We start from the raw sequence: 16699 nt of genomic DNA, 5'->3' as shown, positions 1-16699 counted from the left end.
AAATGCTTTGACGTTTATCTTAGGCGAAATTTTACATACTGGGTTTAATTCATACTGCGATTAATGATGAAGATAATGTGCTTATTTAGAGGAATTTAGAGTACATCAAATAATTAAAATGGTTTTTCTTTACATTTTTCATAATGTAATATAATTTGAAGTATGAAGCCTACGCTTTCTTTCACTGCTGTCTCACAGTAAAGAATATCCTTCTATCCCGCTACCTTCTTCATTTTTGCGTATCGTTGTATCACCGCCGATTACATGCTGCCTCCCATACTTCGTGCAGATGTTGTTGTTGTTGTGGTCTTCAGTCCTGAGACTGGTTTGATGCAGCTCTCCATGCTACTCTATCCTGTGCAAGCTTCTTCATCTCCCAGTACCTACTGCAACCTACATCCTTCTGAATCTGCTTAGTGTACTCATCTCTCGGTCTCCCTCTACGATTTTTACCCTCCACACTGCCCTCCAATGCTAAATTTGTGATCCCTTGATGCCTCAAAACATGTCCTACCAACCGATCCCTTCTTCTAGTCAAGTTGTGCCACAAACTTCTCTTCTCCCCAATCCTATTCAATACCTCCTCATTAGTTACGTGATCTATCCACCTTATCTTCAGTATTCTTCTGTAGCACCACATTTCGAAAGCTTCTATTCTCTTCTTGTCCAAACTAGTTATCGTCCATGTTTCACTTCCATACATGGCTACACTCCAAACAAATATTTTCAGAAATGACTTCCTGACACTTAAATCTATATTCGATGTTAACAAATTTCTCTTCTTCAGAAACGCTTTCCTTGCCATTGCCAGTCTACATTTTATATCCTCTCTACTTCGACCATCATCAGTTATTTTACTTCCTAAATAGCAAAACTCCTTTACTACTTTAAGTGTCTCATTTCCTAATCTAATTCCCTCAGCATCACCCGATTTAATTGGACTACATTCCATTATCCTCGTTTTTCGTGCAGATAAAACACCAATATTGGTGAACGTCTGTTTCTGTCAAACCTCATGGCCTGCCGTAAAAGACTATAAAGTATTCACACATAGAAGAAACGCATTGGATCGCGCGATAAACGTGCATACAAGCACACACTAGCTGACTTCTTCATGTATCGTAGCAGAAGCTAAAAGTCTTTGTTGAATTACGCTCTACATAGATGGGAGAGGTTATATCTAATTCATTTTCTTATGTTTATCACGTGAATCATAAAAATGCCTCTGTTAGGCTGTCCATTTTTTTACCTTTTTTCATCGTCAGCCGGCAGCTTGAGCGTCACAGTCCTACGATGAACCCAGTTGAATGAAGACTGGGTAGTCAGCCGTGATTTTACCGAAGGAACCATCCCAAGATTCAGTTGACATGATGTAAGGTATGCCAAAAAACAAAATCGCGTGTTCTCCCAATTCTGCTTGTTATCCAGTGAACTACACCGATGTTGCCAATTACTTCTTATAGTTGATCCGTTCGAAACAGCTTTGTTTCGATAATCAGGATTAAAGTGATTTCATTGTGCACAAACTCATAAGCTTAAGGACAAAACAACAGTCTCTTTCATCCAAACAGAAAGAAACGTCTTAAAGAGTCTTGGCAATAGCTGCAACTCTCTGAGACATGAACTGAACGAAAATTCTGGTATAGGAAACATCGGATTTCTACATCATCTGCTTTAAAACTGGCAAACGTCAGCTAATCCTTCGCTTGCTGAAATTTACATTTTACTGGGATACTTCATACACTGCTTTTCCGTAGGATTTGTGCTTACCAAGGAGTCAAAAATACAGCAGAAGAAAAAAATTATCTCTTTAAACGACAGACTCGTCTCGTGTGAATCAGCAATTGTGTGGATATTTACTATAATTGTCAGTTACACTTTTAAATTAGATTTAGTGAAAACTTTTACGTAATTATACGTTCTGTAATTTTAACAAGACCCCTCTTTTTAAACTCCGGACATTCCGCTCCCACCCTCTCCGACCCCAAGCACACCCCGCTTCCTTTTTCCCTTTCCCAATCACTTTCTCTCCACTTCTCCCTCCCCCTTTATTTCCGACATATACCTATTTAAAACATTGACCATAGTTGTAGAACAACACAGTACACTAATGTGTGGTTCTCAACAGACAAGACAAGTTGCTGACGCAACTACATAGATAAATCCTATATTTATTTACGGTTTATTTTTCTATTTACTGCAAAATATTGGCGCACACTTAGTTTCACTTTGTTTCAGATCTGAAAATGATCTTGAGTGATCGAAACATGTAATCTAATTAAAAATTGCAGCTGAGACTGAACAACAAATGGAAATTTTCTTAAAAGTTATGTTTTGCGGTTAGAGAGGCTTCGGATTTGAAGGATAAAGCAAATGACTCGATGGACGGGATCATTAAAAAAAAATTGGATAAAAATAAGAGATCAAGAGCGAACTTTTCTACATGGTGAAGAAAACGTAGCTCCCCAATACTATTGCAAGAGCATTTGAAAATATGACGTTGTCCCGAAGAAATCATAAAACTAGAGGCAAGAGCGTGTAACCCAGTTTTCCTTCCACACAAGAACAGTTCATTAACGTCAAGCACAAGCAGAGAGAAACAAACTTTCAAGCGATGTTTCGGACAATACAAACACGACTACAAAAAAGAATTTATTTCAGTTTTGGCTTTGAGTTTGATGTTCTGTTAATAAAAGAAATTGGTTTCTGATAAGTGTGTGTGTGTGTGTGTTTGTGTGTGTGTGTGTGTGTGTGTGTGTGTGTGTGTGTGTGTGTGTGTGTGTGCGTGCGTGCGTGGGTGCATGGATGCATGCATGCATGTGCGCGTGCGCAGTGAGCGAGTAGAGAGAGCTTAACGGTCACAACGGGAAGTTGAAATGCTGGATTTCGTGACCCGAACCCTAAGTCCACCATATGAATACGAATATTGATTGACGTTACAGCAAAGCCATGATGGAAAACCATTGATGTCACTAAGCGGACGTAGGTTCGAAATCGCGCAGATGACGGAGTTATCTACGAGTTTGCTTCGTTCGTATAGAACTCGTCACATCAGATAAGACTGGTGTAAGTGTTCTGCGTATCGTTGACGCAGAAGGAACCTGTCAGACTTTCGAAACTCTTCGTTGTGTTGCAGTACAGCACGTGCCTGGAACCAGAGAGGTCGAAGTATCGAATCCCGGCCGGACCAAGAATACTTTCGGTCCACCTTTAATCTAGCCTTCATCTCCCAACGTTGCGAGGAGTCGCCCGTAGCGACAAGTGGTTCGGATTCCACGTTCAACTATCGGTCCTTTTGCCTCGGTTGTGTAATTGGGGTAGGTTAGGGTCGCCGACGGGGCTTTCGATTGAAGGGCTTGCACCAGGCTATAATTATCATTATTTGTGAAGGCTGACCGTAACTTCTGTTGCCATGCATCTATAGATTCTCTGGAATCCGAAATTGAAGCATAGCGTTTATACCGGTGTAATATAAAATATTCGAGCATCAAATTCATAATTTCAGCCTCCTTAATTTCTGCTCTGCTACTCGCCTTTTCAGAATTTCAGATAACCACGTAATTCATGTAAATTGCCCAGATTTAATTCATTGAAGGAGGGTCAGATATTCCCCACCCCACTTCTCTCTCTCTCTCTCTCTCTCTCTCTCTCTCTCTCTCTCTCTCTCTCTCTCTCTCTCTCTTGCAGAGGTGCGTGTGCACGTATTGTGAATGGAAGAATGTTGCTTTCTTATTACTGCTGATAGTATTTGTCTGCCTGAATTCAGATACATTTTAAAGAAAGAGTGTAGCACTGATGTGGTCTAAGTTAATTCTTACAAACATTGACAAAATAGCAATGATGCCCTGTTAATGACGGTAATGTCGTCATTGTTGTTTTCGAATGACAGACTCGTCATCAGATGGCCGTTCACGATTATTTTTTCATTGAAATTACGTTACATATAAGACGTCGACTGTTCCTGGCTGTGGCGAAAGTTACTTGGGAAGAACATTACAGCACGAATCTATATGATAAAAATGCTATTTTACTTAAATGTGACTGCTAATAGCTATTAACAGTTGTTCGTAGATTCTGTTTTATATTTTATAAGAATCAACTTGTATCTTCGGTCATCTGCGGACTCACAGTTAGTTTTCAAAGAAATGGGAATACGAATTCTGTTCGTGCAGAATAAGTACTGTTTATTCGTCAAGGTTAGACTTCACAGTGAGTGCTGCTTGAACATCTGCTCAGGATGAATATAATGACTTTACCTGGGTATCTCCAATCGTTTATGAACCAGAATAATTCAGAAGCCAGCCACAGGTAATGTGACCATACGGAATTAAGAGAGATGTCCATGCTTTGCCTAATAACTAATCGAAACTGATTTGCGTGCGCCCACTTTATCTTCTTGGTGTACGCTATGATTACTTTGCCGTTAATAAAAGACCGAGCAGTGTGGAGCAGCTGGTAGCAGTCTATAAGCAGCTACATCTGGGGAGGTGGCACAGTGACAACACACTGGCCCCGCTTTCGGGAGGATGGCTGTTCAAATTCCCTTACGGCCATCTAAAATTTGGTTTCCGTGCTTTTCCATAAATCTGTTAAGGGGAATATCAGGTTGGTGCATGTGAAAAGCACACGGCCAGTACCCTCCTCTATCCATACCCGAATACGGTCTTGTTCTCATGATTACGTTTCTCGTAGTATCTCATTTAAATTGTACTTGGCAGCAAACGCATATACAGGGTATTTCTAAGTCCTTGCATTAAACATCTATTGGTGACAGATCACAACTTTTGTTACAAACAAAATGTCCACTGACGCTTCCCGGCTACACTAGTCGTCAACTCGTGCTATACGCCAGGCCCACCTACATCCACAGCATCAACTATGTACATGACAATTTCGCAATAATGGACATGTGATACACACAGAGCTTATAGGTCAGGGGATGTCTCTTAATATCGTGTCGGACCTCCTTTTGTGCGGTGTAGCACAGCAACTCCACGTGGCTTGCACTCACCAAGTCGTTTGAAGTTACTTGCAGAAACAGTGCTGCCTGCTGCCTCTGTAAGCGTCCTTAGCTGCGAAAGTGTTGCAGGTGTAGAATTTTGTACATCATGTCCCATAAATGTTTGGTGTGATTCACGTGGGGCGATCTGAATGGCCAAATATTCGCTCGAATTGTCCAGAAAAATTCCATCGTTTTTTAGGACCATGAACGGTTGGAAATGGTCTTCAGGTAGCCGAACATAACCATTTCCAGTCAGTGATCGGTTCAGCTGGATCAGTGGGCCCAGTCCATGTAAACATATCCCACACCATTACGGAGCCATCACCGTCTTGTGCAAACTTTCTTAACAACTTGGGTCCGGCTTCTTGGGGTCTGCGCCACACGCGAAACATATCATCAGCTGTTACCAACTGAAATTGGAATACATCTGACCAGGCCAGGGTTTTCCACCGTCTGGGTCCAACTGTTGCCACGAACACAGAGACGCTGAAGGCAATGTGGTGGTGTTAGCAAAGGCACTCGCCTCGTTTATCTGCTGCCATAGCCCATTAACACCAAATTTCGCTGCGCTGTGCTAATGGATACGCTCATCGTACGTCCCACGTTGATTTCTGCAGTTAGTTCATGCAGTCTTACTTGTATTTTAGGACTGACAACTCTAAGCAAACGCCGCTGCTCACGGTCGTTAAGTGAAGACGACGGCCACTGCATTACCCGTGGTGAGAATTAATGCGTAAAATTTGGTACCCTCGGCACACCCTTGACACTGTGAATCTCATAACATGAATTCTCTAACGGTTTCCGAAATGGAATGACCCATGCGTCTAGCTCCAACCAGCATTCCGCGTTGCAAGCCTATTAATTCCTGTTGTGCGGCCATAGTGAAATCGGAAACTTCTTCACATGAATAATCTAAGTACAAATGACAGCTCTGTCAATAGAGTGCCATTTTATAATTTGTGTGCACGATACCACCGTCATCTTTGTATGTGAATTTCACTTTTGTCGCCTCAGTGTCTTCTGTCCCGTACCATTAATGTGACAACCTCTCAGAAACCTGATTAACCACCATTTGCAGCGCGGACCCCTGCTAGACTTTCAGGAAGAGTCATTGAGGTTCTAGAAGGTACCGACTAGTATGTGGAGTCGTGCCAATTCTAGTGTTGTTTTCAGCTGCGCTAGGTTTCCCAGTTGACGCGAACAGATGGATCGAGACGGTCCCCGAGATTTCCGATTGGATTGAAATCCGGGGAGTATTGTAGGCCAGGGAAGTGCTGTAAAGTCATCCTAGTCCCTTCGAACCACGCACGCACACTGCGAGCTGTGGTACTACGCATTGTCCTGCTGGTAGATGCCATCGTGCCGAGGAAAAATTAACTGCATGTCAAGTCGCGGTATTAACGTGAAAATCCCAGCCTTCGTTGCGTGTGAACAGCTGTCAGCATGAGTGCGTGAATCAGGCGCGTGCCGCGGAGACGCATACGCAGCAACGTTCGCTGACTGGTCGTTGAGGAGACACTGTTGGTAGTCCCACTTGGTTCACTTGGGCGGTCGGTTCCTCAACAGTTGCACGTCTGTTCGCCCATACATACCTCCGCAGCTGTCGTTCACCACTGTGGTTTCCGCAGTACGACAACGACTGCACTGTTTTCCACATCCCCCGACGCGCGTTGTATACCCTTCACTGATAATGTTGCTAGTCGCCGACTGAGAGTGGCTATTGGACGTTGACATCGAAGATAGGCGGTTACTAGACCATGTTTATTCCATTATAAGCCTTAAAGTCTGCCAGATTACGACAAAATGGTCCGAACTAGTTGCGGTAAAATAAAGTTTTACTGCAGCTTCGGTCGAAGAAAGGCAGCAGCATACCGCCTTCAATGGGACGTTGACTGATGTTCAAACCAGTTTTCGAGGTGATGACACCTCTGCTTCGTAACAGATTTTTCGTGTTACATGTAAAAATGTATTCCCTTAGTTTCGCTGAAGGTTCTTCTGAAACAGGTCGTCATCCCTTCCTTCACCCATAATCTCCCAAGTAGGCGAACGTTCTGTCTCGAGAGACCAGGGGAACAATCTCGCGCAGTGGTGAAGTCACGGTACTCACATGTTGAAAGAGCCGGCTCCATATATCAGTTTAGGTGTCACCATTTAGTTTTCCTCAACTACTTGAGGCGAATGCCACATCATTACCCTTGGAAGGGCGACGATCGCCTTTCTGCCCCGTCCTTGGAACAGCACCCCCTAGTTTTATGCTCCGACCGCGGCGATTTCTTCTAATGTACTAGACGTAATTATTTCGTCCTTTCGGCCATCCTCGCAGTGAGCCGACAGACCGAAGCTACAACACTCGTCCCGTCGTCTTAAACCACACACAAACGTTAAAGACGTTGATCGGTGGCAAAGAGCATCCATCAATTGAATCTGTGGCCATGCGAGGATGTTGATGTGTCGTTATTAGGTGCGTATGGACACCTGCGAGTTTATTAAAGAAACCGCCGGATTCCATGATTATTTGTCCAGTTTAAAACCACTATCTCTGTTAATTAAAATCCTCGCAGACGAATTTCAACTGCTTCTTCTACCACCGAGACCAAAAAGGATGAAGTCGACGTAGAGTTTCGATATATTTATAACGTATAGTGTGACCGGTATCGATACAGTGTTCTGCCACAGACGATTTATTGGGCTATGACATCGAAGTGTACCTGGGGTGCTCCTTGCATCTATGACAGGTTGTACGAAAGGCCACACTCGCAGGGAATCTTGTAAACCACAGCCTTGCCGAGTTTCGAGTCATCTTTGACGGAAACCAGAAGTGCTGTCGTCTTCGGTGGAAGGCGAAAAAATCACTCTGCGTCAGTTGTTAATTGTACCACTACCCGTTTCGTGACTCTCACCATCATCATCTACATCTACATTTACATCCATACTCCGCAAGCCACCTGACGGTGTGTGGCGGAGGGTACTTTTAGTACCTCTATCGATTCTCCCTTCTGTTGCAGTCTCGTACTGTTCGTGGAAAGAAAGATTGTCGGTATGCCTCTATGTGAACTCTGATCTCTCTGATTTTATCCTCATGGTCTCTTCGCGAGATATACGTAGGAGGGAGCAATATACTGCTTGACTCCTTGGTGAAAGTATGTTGTCGAAACTTTAACAAAAGCCCGTACCGAGCTACTGAGCGTCTCTCCTGCAGAGTCTTCCACTGGAGTTTATGTATCATCTCCGTAACGCTTTCGCGATTACTAAATGATCCTGTAACGAAGCGCGCTGCTCTCCGTTGGATCTTCTCTATCTCTTCTATCAACCCTATCTGGTACGGATCCCACATTGCTGAGCAGTATTCAAGCAGTGGGCAAACAAGTGTACTGTAACCTACTTCCTTTGTTTTCGGACTGCATTTCCTCAGGATTCTTCCAATGAATCTCAGTCTGGCATATGCTTTACCGACGATCAACTTAATATGATCATTCCATTTTAAATCACTCCGAATGCGTACTACCAGATAATTTATGGAATTAACTGCTTCCAGTTGCTGACCTGCTATTTTGTAGCTAAATGATAAGGGATCTATCTTTCTATGTATTCGCAGCACATTACACTTGTCTACATTGAGATTCAATTGCCATTCCCTGCACCATGCGTCAATTCGCTGCAGATCCTCCTGCATTTCAGTACAATTTTCCATTGTTACAACCTCTCGATATACCACAGCATCATCCGCAAAAAGCCCCAGTGAACTTCCGATGTTACCCACAAGGTCATTTATGTACATCGTGAATAGCAACGGTCCTACGACACTCCCCTGCGGTACACATGAAATCACTCTTACTTCGGAAGACTTCTCTCCATTGAGAATGACATGCTGCGTTCTTAAGGCTAAGAGTTGTGTGGCTATGTTCTTGGTGAATTTTCTACCTGAAGATGATGATGGCCTCCCTTCCTTTTCGGAGCTGTCTAAAAGTGACTGGCGTAAGTCGTTTTTTTTCATCTAATTTCTGAATAATGTATGTTTGTTTTGGTAGGTAGTTGCACCACATAGAAAGAAAGCTTCTGTGAAATCCGAGTGGGTTGCATATGACCCGATGGCGGCGTTTGCGTCAGAGACGCGTTATCTGGGAGGTCGCGGGCCCTTCTGTTCCAAACTGTGACGTCCGTCCGATAGAGAAAAGAGGAGGGCCTGTTTTATGCGTGCTCTGCGGGAACGGCGGCGCCCCGCGATGCGATGCGCGCCCCGCCTCTGCCGTCGGCCGGACGGACAGAGACCGCTACACGCGGCCGGGGTAGGAGCGCTCGCACGTCATCGCGTCCAGCCGTAGCGGACGTCTGAGCAGTGCGCGAGTTCCGTCCACGTCCGACGCACCTCCAGGCTCTGGCAGCGCAGACGGACTGGCGCCTACATGCTGTTCATCGCCCCGCTGCGACGATTGTTGCTCCGTAATAACGATGCGAATCAATCTCAATGTTGGCAACCTTATGGGGGCGTTTCCAGCGTTTTCGTTGGTATGGACGTGCAAGCAGCAGACTAAGGTACTCGCAGCAATTCAGCGTGTGTGTGTGTGTGTGTGTGTGTGTGTGTGTGTGTGTGTGTGTGTGTGTGTACTCGGCGTTATTTTATAACATAGCAGTAGCCGCTCCCCCACCCGATTCTTTAAAGAATTGAATTCCACATCTACATCTACATGATTACTCTGCAATTCACATTTAAGTGCTTGGCAGAGGGTTCATCGAACCACAATCATACTATCTCTCTACCATTCCATTCCCGAACAGCGCGCGGGAAAAACGAACACCTAAACCTTTCTGTTCGAGCTCTGATTTCTCTTATTTTATTTTGATGATCATTCCTACCTACGTAGGTTGGGCTCAACAAAATATTTTCGCATTCGGACGAGAAAGTTGGTGACTGAAATTTCGTAAAAAGGTCTCGCCGCGACGGAAAACGTCTTTGCTGTAATGACTTCCATCCCAACTCGCGTATCATATCTGCCACTCTCTCTCGCCCATTACGTGATAATACAAAACGAGCTGCCCTTTTTTGCACCCTTTCGGTGTCCTCCGTCAATCCCACCTGGTAAGGATCCCACACGGCGCAGCAATATTCTAACAGAGGACGAACGAGTGTAGTGTAAGCTGTCTCTTTAGTGGACTTGTTGCATCTTCTAAGTGTCCTACCAATGAAACGCAACCTTTGGCTCGCCTTCCCCACAATATTATCTATGTGGTCTTTCCAACTGAAGTTGTTCGTAATTTTAACACCCAGGTACTTAGTTGAATTGACGGCCTTGAGAATTGTACTATTTATCGAGTAATCGAATTCCAACGGATTTCTTTTGGAACTCATGTGGGTCACTTCACACTTTTCGTTATTTAGCGTCAACTGCTACCTCCCACACCATACATCAGTCTTTTCTAAATCGCTTTGCAACTGATACTGGTCTTCGGATGACCTTACTAGACGGTAAATTACAGCATCATCTGCGAACATCCTAAGAGAACTGCTCAGATTGTCACCCAGGTCATTTATATAGATCAGGAACAGCAGAGGTCCCAGGACGCTTCCCTGGGGAACACCTGATATCACTTCAGTTTTACTCGATGATTTGCCGCCTATTACTACGAACTGCGACCTTCCTGACAGGAAATCACGAATCCAGTCGCACAACTGAGACGATACCCTGTAGGCCCGCAGCTTGATTAGAAGTCGCTTGTGAGGAACGGTGTCAAAAGCTTTCCGGAAATCTATAAATACGGAATCAACTTCAGATCCCCTGTCGATAGCGGCTCGTGTGTAAAACGACATATCTCCCGAATCATATGGCGTACAATGACGTAATATTTCCGGTTCGTTCACTGGTATATGTAGATACCGCCTGAAAAATGTGTTGGGAATAGAGTTAGTGGCGAAGAAGTAATAAACCAAAACGTCATTCCTAAGTTGCAGTTTTACTGCATGAACAGCGAAAGTGTAGTTAGCGATAATAATTTTTCCTTAAATAATTTTGTAGGGGGTGGCAACGAGGAATGGTTTCGAAAAGAATTGAAATTATGTGTAACGTTTGCTGGACGTCGCTAAATGTTCTCTGTCTCAGTTACTGGATGAACTGTATTCTGGATAATTTGCGCACCTTGAGGTACGGTACACTGTTTCAGATGTAGTACTTGACTTATTGTGTTAAACTTTTAACTTAAGACCATAGCTCTTAACGAGTGGATTTTCACAACAATGTAAATTTTTAAATTTCATCGAGAACTGTACGAAATACTGACAGTCATATTCTTGTTGCCCCTGCAAGCCGTTAAAAGGCAACTTTCAACTAGGACCTGCGCCGGGTTAGCCATTTAGTAATGTAGATTAAAAATATAAACTATTTTTGACCCACGTTATGCTTACGGATGTTAATCCGAGTCGTTGCTACCGTTTTTCCGCGTGTACGCGTAGCAACACAACTCTCAGCACCTGGCCCGTTAGTCGAAATATCCAGAGAAATGAAATCAACAACTCTGCTGACTGGACGTCATTAATCAGTCTCTCCTAGAAAACTAGAGTGTTAGTATCTTTGAGAAGTCTTTAAGGAGAATATGAGTTCGCCAGTCACTTGTCTCGTCCCTGAAACACACTTTAAAATATTGTAGTCTTATATTAGGAAAATTTAAATAACGTCGCCAGCAAACTAATATATTCACTCACTATTATTTTCATTATGAGTAAGAATCTTGTTTGATGATGATGTTTTTAGGGTTCCGCGGCTCAATCTGTAACAACGGAACCCTTCTAGGATCGCTTTTTTGTTCGTCTGTCTGACTGTTAAGGACCCTTCTTCTCAGGAACGAGTAGACGTATCAAGTTCAGATTTATTGTCATATATTAAGGTCTATGTTTCCTTGGCGGTGCAAAAATTGTAAGCATCTAGGTCCGTGCAATTAAAAAATACAGCTGTTTGTGTCACTATTTCAATACTTGAAAACTCATTCGTCAGAACACGTGGGGTACTTACCGCTGACCTCGAATCATTAAATTTGGCAAAAAGCGAGGTTTCACAGCACAAGTAAAGGAAAAAGTCCGAAAAATGAAATTCGAAATTACAGAACACGAAAAATATTTTTGTCGTTTTTTCCATCTGTCGGTCTGTTAAGACCTTCTTTATTTATTTTTTATTTTATTTTTTCAGGAACGACTACACGCGTGAAGTTCAAATTTATGTCACATATTACGGTCGATGATCTCTTGACTGTGCAAGATTTGAAGCATCTATGTCAGTGGACCCAAAAGTTGCGGCCATTTATGTCACATATTTAGAAATTCGTTAACTCACTCATCAGAACCTATAGCGTACTTACTGTTGACCTAGAACCATGAAGTATGGCAAGAAAAAGGTTTCAGAGTACAAGTAAACGGTAAAACTCTGAAATTGTTAATTTTTCTTTTGCCATTTGTGATCCGATTCTTGAAAGTCTTGCAGTCCCTGAGACAGATATCTTGCCGGTATCAATGTCAATAGCAGAGAAAAATCCTGAATATCCTCGATTCCCGGAATGGATACAATGTCTACGTACACACAATTAAATTCGTATGGAAACCTCAGTGCGCGTGTCCTACACGCACCTAGCCAATTTTTTGTTTTCCTGTAACAACCATGTTTTCGTACTATTTGTATTTTTACGCCCGACTCGTTCCAGAATCCAATCAAGCAGTAATGGCATGCGGGAGGAAGTGTCAGATGCTAAGTCAGTCGCCAAAATCTCAAAGATTTCCCTTGTTCGCCCCAGTCGGCACTTTTCCTTTGCGAAAAGTGTGTGGCGTTGTGTGTTTTAGTACTATGTCAGAGAATGTCTGAGAGTGTGCGTAGTATGGTCGAGCAGGGTGCGCGCATACCCATGAGTGTGCCTTCAATACTACGGAGTGAGAAAACGTACCGAATATTAAAGATCTCTTTCTAGTGCCACCGCAAGCTGTTTGAGATAACGCCGTCGTCACTCCAGGTGCACACTTTGCTAGACTGGACTTAGGATATAATTCAGTGTCGTACTTATGTTCTTCGTGGCGAGGGAGAAAACGGGGGGCAGGGGAAATGAAAACTATCCTGGTGCAGTGCCGAAGAGTCTTAGTATGATGTGAAAATCAGTTATAATTATCCCAGTGTGTGTGTGTGTGTGTGTGTGTGTGTGTGTGTGTGTGTGTGTGAGGACTTTTCATACACTTTCGGAAGTTTCGTTACTAGCATTTATTTGCACGAATGGCGCAGAAAGTGTGTGTGTGTGTGTGTGTGTGTGTGTGTGTGTGTGTGTGTGTGAGGACTTTTCATACACTTTCGGAAGTTTCGTTACTAGCATTTATTTGCACGAATGGCGCAGAAAGTGTGTGTGTGTGTGTGTGTGTGTGTGTGTGTGTGTGTGTGTGTGTGTGTGTGAGGACTTTTCATACACTTTCGGAAGTTTCGTTACTAGCATTTATTTGCACGAATGGCGCAGAAAGTGTGTGTGTGTGTGTGTGTGTGTGTGTGTGTGTGTGTGTGTGTTCTAGTCGGAAGTTGTGAACTGTTTGTTGGAGCCGCTGTCTGACGTTGTAAGACGTACAGTTTACTCCAATTACCCGTGCGAGCAGGAAGAGCTCTCCCTTCCGCAAGAACCACATCGGTGTGGTTTGCGGTGAAAGGCGTTGCGACAATTGACGACAGTAGTGCGTCATTGGAGGGTCCTATTCCCGGACGGCTTCTGCGCAAGCAGCATTGCGGTACTGTGCGGTTGCACCTGTGCGTGCCACTGCGAAAACTTAATCCAGGCGTACAGCGGTGCACTATCTGAAAGACATGTCGGCACGCTGCTCAAATTTCTGCTGTAGCCTCATTCCTTCTACCCCTCCCTCCCACCCACCAACTCGTTATCTCAGGTTAGTAATGACGGTTCGAATCTCACCTCAAGTGCGGAAATAGGTCCAGTGAGCCATTAGTTAGTGTGCCCTCAAAATAAATCCCGGTGTGTGTGTGTGTGTGTGTGTGTGTGTGTGACATCAGACGGAGGCGCTGTGTGTAGCCGCATACACCCCGTGCCGTTATTAGAGATTTTGGCATGTGTCGTAGCCGTTTTTGGCGGAACTAGGCAAGTTAGGAGTAGCCTAGGAAGAAAGTAACTCTATTTAGCACTTCAACTTGTGTGTCGATGCCAATGACAGTATTGTGGGGATAGTTTGTCATCGCAAACACATCGTAAAACTGTCAGATGCGTTGGCGGAGCACGCTCTTGCATCGCCCTGCATGAAATAACGGTAGTTTACGTTGTTAGTGGTCTGGGAGAGAGGGTTGGGGTTGTTTTGGGGATGGAGACCAGACAGCGAGGTCATCGGTCTCATCGGAATAGGGAAGGACGGGGAAGGAAGTCGGCCGTGCCCTTTCAAAGGAACCATCCCGGCATTTGCCTGGAGCGATTTAGGGAAATCGCGGAAAACCTAAATCAGGATGGCCGGACGCGGGATTGACCGTCGTCCTCCCGAATGCGAGTCCAGTGTCTAACCACTGCGCCACCTCGCTTGGTTTCTGGGAGAGAGCATTGTAGTAGATTAGTCATATATCTATCTGAAGGTATGGTATGGAGGAAAATGAGCCCAGTAATTCGCGTTGCGCTAATTGCACATCAAACTCCTCCCTTCGCGCTGAGGTTCTTGGAGTAACAGGTGAGGATTTTAAGAACTCTAAGATCGACAGTTGTGCAAGTTCACGTACTTCGATAAATGTAGTCATGCTTCATCAAGGTGTGGCAGGGAAGAGGTATATCAGGATCAGTCTCACTGGCAGGCATCAGTGTGCAACACCTAGTTGCTGTACGGAAGTCGAGCAACAATATCTAAAATGGTCAGTCGATGCTCTACCGTTACTTTGTCAGCTTTTGAGTTCCTGCACAGCTTTCTGAGTAGATGGTGCAGACACAGCAGTTTGAAGTGCTAGTATAAAATGCCGTAACAACTTTCTCGTTACGATACACCACCTACTAAAGTGCGGGGAAAGGGTTGGGGCGCATGCTGCGATCGGAACCTGCCTGCCCGGTATTGTTTCCAACGGAATGCCGTACACAGCGCTGGCGTCGCAGCTTTAACACGCTGCACATTAAGCTGTAACGACCATCTGCTTAGCGTCCCAGGAAGAGCATTTAACTCATTTTGTTTGTTCACGGATTGAAAAGCACTTGGCGCTGACTTCAGTTGAGGATTCAAGTAGTTCTGTATTTCACAGTCGTCCTGGTGCCATGCGAAATGTATCAGTCTCGTGATATGCGTTATAATTCCTATTATACCCATATACATTAAAAAGGGATACAATCATGTTTGAATCGAAGCTTTGCGGAAGACACATTCATACTACCAAGTTTGAATCTGTTTCATTTTCTCGTGGTATTGTCTATAGAACACCTGAAAGCTTCCTACGCATTTATCGATTGTCGTTAAATTAAACCACATAAGCATTTTAATTTAAACGCCGGTTCGACCATGATCGATAAGCATTTTCGCTGTTTCCGGAGTCAAACTTTCATCTTAACCAGTCTTTATGTTGTCACTTTACCTCTTGACAGAATAAAATTGCTTGTCGAACCCGGGCACTAGTACGGAGCCGCGCGCGGTAGCCACGAGGTTTGGGGCGCCTCGCCACGGATTGCGCGGTTCCCCCCGTCGGAGGTTAGCGTCGTCCTCCCTCGGGCGTGTGTGTGTGTGTGTGTGTGTGTGTGTGTGTGTGTGTGTGTGTGTTGTCCTTGGCGTAAGTTAGTTTAAGTTAGATTAAGTCTTGTGTGAGCCTAGGGACCGGTGACCTCAGCAGTTTGGTCCCATAGGAACTTACCACAAATTTCACTAGTCCGGAATGAATTAAGTCTTCTGCAGGTAAAGCTCTGACTAGGAGATCAATTTAAACAGTACTCAGTCTGACAGTGCCTCGCTCCTGCTCCTCCACCCTCCACTACATCTTTCCTGCTGGTCTGTCGCCCTGTGTTTTGCAGAAGGAATGTATCTTTGAGCTTCCTTCCTCCCCTTCAACCGTGCGTTAGCCACACTTTCCTTCTACGTTGTGCTTCACTGCCATTCACTTTTTTATGTAATTATTTTATACACTGGACGAAAGCAAAATAATTACTGCCTTTCTTCATTGTAAGATGCAACAGTTTGTTTTATTGACTAAGATGAAGTATAATCTTTCTTTTTATTAATGATAAAATAAATTTACTCGCTTAAATTTAAAATTTCTTCGTTAGACGTAAAGTATTTCCGCGATGTTGTGTTGATAATTTTTATTAATATAAGTAATTTTACTATTCTACATTAACATTTCTTCTTTGAATAATACTGTGAGATCATCGGGCCTCCTCTACCATCCAGTGATTTACAGTATGTATACTAAAGTACCTACAACTTAATTTGCATAACATACAAAATACTGAATTATACATCTTGAGGCGGTTCTTATTACTGTGTAAAGTAAAATTTTGTCTCTCAGTTATTACTGAAAGAGGTAATGCACGTATTCTTGAGCTAAGTACTACTGATACCATGTTATTAGGCAGTTTAGCTAGCACTCCCTCTTCAGGCCACAAGTGGCTCATCGGGATCTTCCGACCGCCGTGTCATCTTCAGTTTAGGACGCGGATAGAAGGGGCGTGTGGTGAGCACACGGCGGTCGTTATGATGGTTTTCTTTGACCGGAGCCGCTACTA

General features: G+C 43.9%; 1 protein-coding gene across 6 annotated transcripts in view; it reads left to right on the top strand.

Annotated features, from left to right (window-relative positions):
• Positions 1 to 16699, top strand: part of LOC126350038 (inositol-trisphosphate 3-kinase homolog) — a 458593-nt gene that overhangs the window by 412437 nt on the left and 29457 nt on the right. The window contains exon 1 of one of the 6 annotated variants that reach the window (XM_050002484.1): positions 9186 to 9535. The exons of the other annotated variants lie outside the window; for them this stretch is intronic. Within the exon in view, the coding sequence (XP_049858441.1) occupies positions 9452 to 9535 (84 nt within the window). The 5' untranslated portion in view covers positions 9186 to 9451. Of the gene's footprint in view, positions 1 to 9185; positions 9536 to 16699 lie in introns of those variants that run through there. 6 annotated transcript variants of the gene reach the window in all.

Source organism: Schistocerca gregaria, chromosome 1 (assembly GCF_023897955.1).
Source record: "Schistocerca gregaria isolate iqSchGreg1 chromosome 1, iqSchGreg1.2, whole genome shotgun sequence".
Classification (NCBI taxonomy): Eukaryota; Metazoa; Arthropoda; class Insecta; order Orthoptera; family Acrididae; genus Schistocerca; species Schistocerca gregaria.
The sequence above is the reverse complement of the archived record's forward strand: the minus strand, read 5'-3'. Positions and strand labels throughout refer to the sequence as shown.